This window comes from Trifolium pratense, linkage group LG7, assembly GCF_020283565.1.
Source record: "Trifolium pratense cultivar HEN17-A07 linkage group LG7, ARS_RC_1.1, whole genome shotgun sequence".
NCBI lineage: Eukaryota > Viridiplantae > Streptophyta > Magnoliopsida > Fabales > Fabaceae > Trifolium > Trifolium pratense.
The window spans coordinates 32,456,713-32,464,174 of NC_060065.1; the positions used below are offsets into that span (position 1 = coordinate 32,456,713).

At 30.5% G+C, this 7,462-nt stretch overlaps 1 protein-coding gene across 2 annotated transcripts; it reads right to left on the reverse strand.

Annotated features, from left to right (window-relative positions):
- Positions 1–3,801: 3,801 nt before the first annotated feature.
- Positions 3,802–6,347, reverse strand: LOC123899677 (protein C2-DOMAIN ABA-RELATED 11). Of its 2 annotated transcripts, none has more exons than XM_045950885.1 (4): positions 6,139–6,347; positions 5,521–5,638; positions 4,969–5,064; positions 3,802–4,340 (listed from the first exon to the last, which is right to left on the reverse strand). In XM_045950885.1, the coding sequence occupies exons 2-4, from the start codon at positions 5,629–5,631 to the stop codon at positions 4,047–4,049; spliced, it is 501 nt and encodes a 166-aa protein (XP_045806841.1). In that variant the 5' UTR covers positions 5,632–5,638; positions 6,139–6,347; the 3' UTR covers positions 3,802–4,046. The 2 variants fall into 2 exon arrangements, with proteins under 2 accessions (XP_045806841.1, XP_045806843.1); XM_045950887.1 differs by having other exon boundaries at positions 5,521–5,641; positions 6,139–6,341.
- Between the last annotated feature and the right edge of the window lie 1,115 nt (positions 6,348–7,462).

Below are 7,462 nucleotides of genomic sequence, written 5' to 3' on the forward strand. Positions count from 1 at the left end.
TTATAAACAGTTCCATAGAAACTATTTTTTTTTTTGTACAACCATAGAAATGGTTTTTACCGTGACCAATTGAAAACATGACACATGGATTAATTTATTCCATATCACTAATTTCAATTTTAATAAAATTCACGTTGTCAATTCGAATTTCGTCGAGCAAGTGGAAGAGAAGAGTAAAGCGATGGAGATCACCACTACTCTTTCCTTCAATTCATCCGTTCCTTTTTCACCTTCCCAACTTATGGCTTAACAATGGGAGGACTCAAACGATTTTTTAACTTTGTTGGCCTTTTATCAAAGCCTCTCCATGGTTGGGGGTTATTGGCATGTTTATACTGTTGTTATTGTTAATTTCACTTTCAATGATACAATCAATGTTGATAACAACTGTGAAAATTAAAAACCCAGTTTCACTTTTAGATTTTTAGATAATGGTGAACTGACGGAGTTTAATAAATTATTAATGACGAATAAATTAATTCAGGTGTCGCATTTTAGTTGGTGAACAGTATCAACAGTACCTATGGAACTGTTTCTAAGTTTTGTCCTATATTTAATTAATTTAATATGAGAATATGGTGGGAGAAAAATGGAACCGTTTTTAAGTTTTGTCCTATATTTAATTAATTTAATATCAGAATATGGTGGGAGAAAATTTGAAAAACTCCCGAAAAAATATTGAGACTAAAACAATAAGAATTCTTAGTCATCTCGAGGGGATTGGTCTCTGCAGGGTTGTGTGGATGATACTTTTAGTTTAAAAAAAAAAGAATTAAATACAAAGTTAAAAAATAAATGACATTTTTTTTTTTTGATAAAATAAATGAGATTTTTTTAGAAGTTTTGTTTTGGAAGATATTTTGTTGTTGATATAAGGACAAATTAATTTTTTGAGAAATAAATTACCTTTTATTTTACCGGAACAAAAAATTCACTTGTCATCAATACATTGGTCATTCTTTTGAAATAGATTGACCAATACATTATGCAGAATTTATATTTAGTCTCACGGAACTTGTGTTTTACTAATATATTATGTTGTCTATTTTTTTTTAATAATTTACTGGTTATATTCATATTAATATGGGAACATAATATTTTTGGTTATATCTACGGGCCTTATATTTTTACTCATATATTAATAAAGTTGTATATATTTTTATTAATTTTACGAGTTATACTCATATATTAATACGAGGACATCATCTTTTGTGTAAATTCTGAGGGACCTATATTTTTCTTCTTATTAATAAGGTTTCCCGTTCTTTAATAATTTATGTAGCACGTATATTTATACTCATATATTAATACCTGAACATTTTTTGTTTTTAATTTCTACAAGATTTATATTTTTAATCATAATTTAATAAAAAAAATTTAATTTTTTATAATTTTACGGATTATAATAGATCATATATTAATACATGGACCTAATTATTTTGTTGATTTTTACGAGACCTATGTTTTTTATTAATATATTAATAAGGTTGTCAATTCTTTCATAATTTCTACATGACATATATTTATACTCATATATTAACAGAATGATATAATCTTTTGTTTGATTTCTGCAGGGTTATATGCTTTTACTCTTATTAATAAAGTTTCCAATTTTTTACTATTTTTTGTGAGATCTATATTTATACTCATATGTTAATACAATGACCTAATGTTTTGTGTAATGTTTGTGGGACCTATGTTTTTTACTCATATTAATAAGCTTGCATGTTCTTTTATAATATATGCGGAACCTATATTTATACTCATATATTAACATGGAAACTTATTTTTTATGTTGTCTATTTTTTTTTTTACAATTTTAAGGGTTATACTCATATTTAATATTTAATACGGTGACCTAATTATTTTGATGATTTTTGTGAGACTTATATTTTCACTAACATATTAATAAGGTTGTCTATTTTCTAATAATTTTTACGGGACTATATTTATACTCATATATTGAATACACAGACATAAGTTTTTTGTTATTTTTACAAGACGATGTTTTTACTAATATATTAATAAGGTAGCCTATTTTTCCATGATTTCTCCATTATCTATATTTATATATTTATTTTGAACAAAATTCATATTATACTAATACGGATATCTGAGGTTTTTTTGTAATGGTTTTACCATTATTCTTTTTCTATTTTTTTTTACCAAATATTATATCATTTCTTATTTATTTTTTTATCTTCTAAATTACTTACCAGTAAATTATTATTTCATGTTAGCAAGTGAGGAGCGGCAACGCCGCGACTCCCGTGCGGACGCACGGGTGTCCAGCTAGTAATTAATTAAAACACTTAAATTGTTCGGTTTTTTGTTAAAGCATTATTGAACAATTTTCGGTTTTTTTGTTAAAGCATTATTGAACAGTATTATCAAATTTTCATCCGTAAATGTTAGTATATTTTGTAAAATTTATATTCATTAAATTTTATTGAGCGTGTAACATCACTGAAATATTATACCGATGAAATTTTATCCCTCTTTAGTATCTTTTACTACTACTTTGTATCTGTTAAAACGATATTGTTAGACTAGACACTGTCACCTAAGTTCAAAATTGAAATTTTACCGTTATTTGTGCGGAAGAAGTTGGGTTTATCATTTGACCCCTTAACGCAAATCACAAAAATATAACATATGGGAGAAAATGATAATTTTTTTCATTTTAATTCCTCATATCAACTGCATCATAATATTTTCATTATTATAAATGTAAATTGAAAGCTCCATCTAACTAATCTAATTAACACAACAACCAACGACCAAGATGATTTATAATTATTAGTTAGAGTCGTCGTGTCAGGCTAAGGGTAAGATCATCAAAGCAATCTATTCTATATCTCAAAATGTTTTAAAAAATTATTTTATAAGTGGGCGCTCGCCTCCTCTTTGAATGTGTCTTCGACAACCTGGCGGTTGTTCGATCTCCACTTTTGGAGGAGGGAGTGCTTGGTCGCTAGAGTTTCCTTTTCCTCAACCAATTCAGTTGTGTCAGCCGTAAAATAGCCTCTTGCCTTAACCTTAATAGGGCTTGCTCCTTCTTCTCGTCCACTTGGGAATGAAGGTGTGATTCCACGCCTGACTTTCCCGATAGTGAAATCTATAGATGTTCCCATGGAGCGGTAACTAGGTTCACTGCCTAAACAAAGGAGTGGAAGCCTCGGAGCGAGGGGTTAGGCAGGTAGTATGGAGCTTAAGCTCAAAGGAGAGAAATTAAACGGAATAAACTAAACCGGAAAAGACACACCCCTACGATCATTAATGACAACTCGGGCAACCTCACTAGGAGGGATCTCATAATAAACTAAAGAATTGGTTTCTTCACTTCCCATCGATGCAAGTTTATCATGACATCTATTCGCTTCACGATAGATATTAATGACCTCCTCCCAATGGCTTTGAAGCAGCATGTGAATATTCTTCATAACTGTCCAACCCATGACAGCACCATTACTCCTCCCTTGAAGGTTGTGAGCTATAACTTGAGAGTTAGTCTGAAGTTCAAGCTTAGTTACTTCTCTTCGCATGGCGAATTTCAGTCCTTTATATATCCCCCACAATTCTGCGATATATGGTATTGTGTCGCTTAGATACTTCGTAAATCCTTCAATCCACAGTCCCTTATCATTACGGAGTACACCTCCACACTCGACCTTCTTCTGATCAGCTTGTTTTACTAAAATACTTTTATAGACTTAAAAAAGCCTCATGCCTAAATTCGTCTTAAGCCTCATACAATAACCCCTACACCTATGCAATTAGAACTCATTGCAAAATGGAAAGTTAGAATACAATCATTCAATTAGCTTCTGTTTTTTTTCTTTTTTTCTTTCTTCTTTTGATACAAGATCATACAAGCACAATAAACACTCACACACCATAAAGACTAAATAAGGCATAAGCCATAAGCCACTACTTGTTCATTTTTTTTGTACTACAAATACTTATAAAACAATTAATCATAAGCAAGACTCAGCACAAAAAATGTTACAGCTATAAATAATCTAGTTAGAAATCTACCATCTTCACTATTTTGAAGTAGCAACAGGAGTTATCAACTTGAGTGTCAATTCTATCTCCCCGGATTCAACTTCACGAAGCCTTAACCAAACATTCTGCACAACCGCACCATTAACGGAATTGATACTGCTTTCGCGTACAATACAGTTTTCAGTATCAGGTATGACTTTCCTTAATGTTGTCTCACCAGAAGAGACTCTTAAAATGTCTCTTAATCTTGCTGCAGAGACTAATGGTTGAAGGTTGATAAATGCATTTCCCATCTTATCATCAGCTTTCAAAAGATCTTTATCAAATACTTCCTATATTCAAAGTGCAATTCAGTTATATACATATAGACAATCTTCGGATAAACAACTTAATTAAGCGCATATAGCATAAACGTTTACCATATAAGTGCTTATGTATAATAAATTAGGGTAAATTGCACTTTTGGCCCCCTAACTTTCACAAACTTACAATTTTGGCTCCATAATAGCACTTTTGGCCCCTAACTTTAAACCCTTTTAAAGGTTGGCCCCCCACTAATTTTGACCAAGCCAACGCACATGAATCACATGACACGTCATCATGTTTTGCCACATATGCTGATGTGGCATGTGAGTCACTCTCCACGTGTGCATTGACTTGGTCAAAATCAGTGGGGGGCCAATCTTTTGCAAAAAGGGCTAAAGTTAGGGGGCCAAAAATGTTATCATAAGATAGAGGTCTGAAAATAAGTTGAAAATAACTTATAGATATGTCAAAAGTTATTATCGTAAACTATTTCAAACAGTCTCATAAGCGTTTATGATAAGCTCAAATAAGTGATAGGTCAATCTAAACAGACCTATATACCTTAACTTATGAGGAAAAAAGATTAATATAGCTTACAAACCACATTAAAATACATCAACTCCCAAGGGCAATTGTAAATATGAGAAAACTCACCAAATTGAGAACTCCCAAGGGTTCTGTCAAAGTGAAATTCAGCTCTTCATTCCAAACAGGATTCAAGCAGCTATTGATGACCTTGGTCTTTGCAGTCTGGTACAGTTCAATGAATGAATCATTTAATATTTTGAGGTTAAAATATACTATAGGTACTTATAAGTTCAATGCATCTTCTAAGTTTACTTGGACTTAATCTCATAACATGAGTACTTTTAAAGTATTTGAAAAATACTCCACACTTGTATTTTTACCTACCAAAAGCAGCTTCTGTATAAGCGTTTAAGCTAGTCACTAGTCAAAATAGCTTATTCAAGAAGCAATTACTTAAACCGTTTATACAAATATGTTCTTAATGTCAAGAGCTATGTAGTACCGATACTTCATATTGAAGACGTGTCTGTGCATTTGACATCAACACACATGGTTACATTCAATCATTTCAATTTTCTTAAATTATTACCGGTGTCTATATGTATGTTCTGTGTGTCGGTGCTTCATAGATCAATATAAACAAACTAAAGATGAAAATGAAACATAAATCTTAATTACCTGATTTCCTAGTTTGAGCACAACATAAGGATCACTTGTCTTGAAATCTCTGATCACCAACCTTTTCCCTTGAACAACTATGACTTTTAGTATCCCTAATTGTTCACTCATTATACTCCTACTAACAAATTAAATCAAATAATTAATCAACCAGATTCCAAACAAAAACTCAAAAAATGTAGCTAACATATATTTAGGATCTATATATCATTTTCATTTTTTAGTACAAATCTTTTAAAATTGGAATAATGTATATGGTGGAAACTATTTCCCTTTTGAAAAGAATCAAAATCAGTAGCAGTATACAAAAAGGACAAAATTATAAATGAAAGTACAAGTCTTAATTTATCTTATGACCTCAAAAAAGGACAAAAAATGAACAAATAATAAGAATAGAATAAATAAACCATGAATATAATAGTACTTGTAAAGTAAAGTAAAGTAAAACAAATATTGAGCTTCTTAAAGTAACAAAAAATCAGAAACAAAGAAAAACCATTGATAATTAAATATTCCTAAGTGAATCAACATTAAAGAAAACAAATGAATCACAAGTAAGATCTCAACTCAACAATATGAACTAGTTTTGTCAACATTGATTAAGGAAGAAGAACTCACCAATGAATGAAAAATATGTGTTGGTTTGGTTTGGTTTGGTTTGTGATGATTTATGTGATTGAGTTGAGAAATCAGTAAGAGAATTTATGGAAGGATTGGTGGAACATGGAACATGAACAACCTTGTTTGTTTGTTCCTTTGTGGTCAAAGGACAAATGTTTTTTTTTTTTACTATAGTGAATGTGTGAATGTGAATATGTGAATGTGATGATGATATTGCAGATAGATGAGGAATATATATTGTGAAACAGACACGTGTCAGTCAAAGTCATTATTATTATTATTCTCGAATATGGACCATGTAATGTACTTGTCTTGACCAGGTATATATGCTTTTATTTGATTCTCTTACACTTTTTTATTTTTCTGTCTAAATCTAAACTCAAATTTATTTAGTATTTTTTCGTCTTAGAAATTGATTTGAGTAATTTTAAAGATGTGATGAGTGGTTAAAGACTTATAGTTAAAAGAGAATTTGCCCAACAATTGCAAGAGTTTTGATCTTTTTAAGCATGTGATCATGTGTTCGATTCCTGATTTATGCGTATGAAAAAAAATTCAATTGAAAGCAGGGATTCACTTTGTGTGTCCCGTAAGTTTTTGGATAGAAATTAATTATCGCTACCAGCATTGAATACTTTGTACCAAGACAGGCATGTGGGTTAGGCCACCAAGAATTCAAATCTAAGTACAAATTCGATTTTTTCCCCTTAACCTAGCACTAAGTAATTACTTTTTATCTTAATCAACAGCTAAACTTATGATGACTATTAATTTTAAAAAATATGCGAGTTACATTCTTTTCAAATAATCCAACAACACATCAACCAAATTAAATGAAGACAAGTTTGAATCTCTTTATTAAACATATGTGCATCACAAAAATTGATGAGCATAGTCATAGAAACTATTAAGTATTAACAAAGTGAATATTTTGATTAAATTTTACTTACATTTCAGGTAAACTCAGAATTATAAATATTATCTTCTCTTAAAAAAGTTGGATTAAAGAAAAATAATTTATTCTTGTTATGAACTATTCCTAGAAAATAACAAGAATAAAGAAGAATAGAGATGAAGGAGGGAAGAGAGAAAGATTAGAGTTTGTATATTCTCTTCAAGGTGTGTATTACATTGTAACAAAGGGGTCCTATTTATAGGACACAATTAGGGGACAAGAAAACCTACACAATAATGGACATTCATTACATATTATTCATAACACTCCCCCTTGAATGTCCATGAAGGATATTCTTTCTCTAAAAAAAAAAACTCTAGTGAAGGAAAAGAGTACATCATCATTTGTGTGTGAACTGCCTCATTA

Excerpts from the sequence above, each read along its gene's own strand:
- LOC123899677 (XM_045950885.1), bottom strand. The coding sequence starts at position 5,631 with ATGAGTGAACAATTAGGGATACTAAAAGTCATAGTTGTTCAAGGGAAA. Across the intron at positions 5,065-5,520 it reads TGCTCAAACTAGGAAATCAG|ACTGCAAAGACCAAGGTCAT; the intron begins GTAATTAAGATT and ends GAACTGTACCAG. Across the intron at positions 4,341-4,968 it reads CCTTGGGAGTTCTCAATTTG|GAAGTATTTGATAAAGATCT; the intron begins GTGAGTTTTCTC and ends CTTTGAATATAG.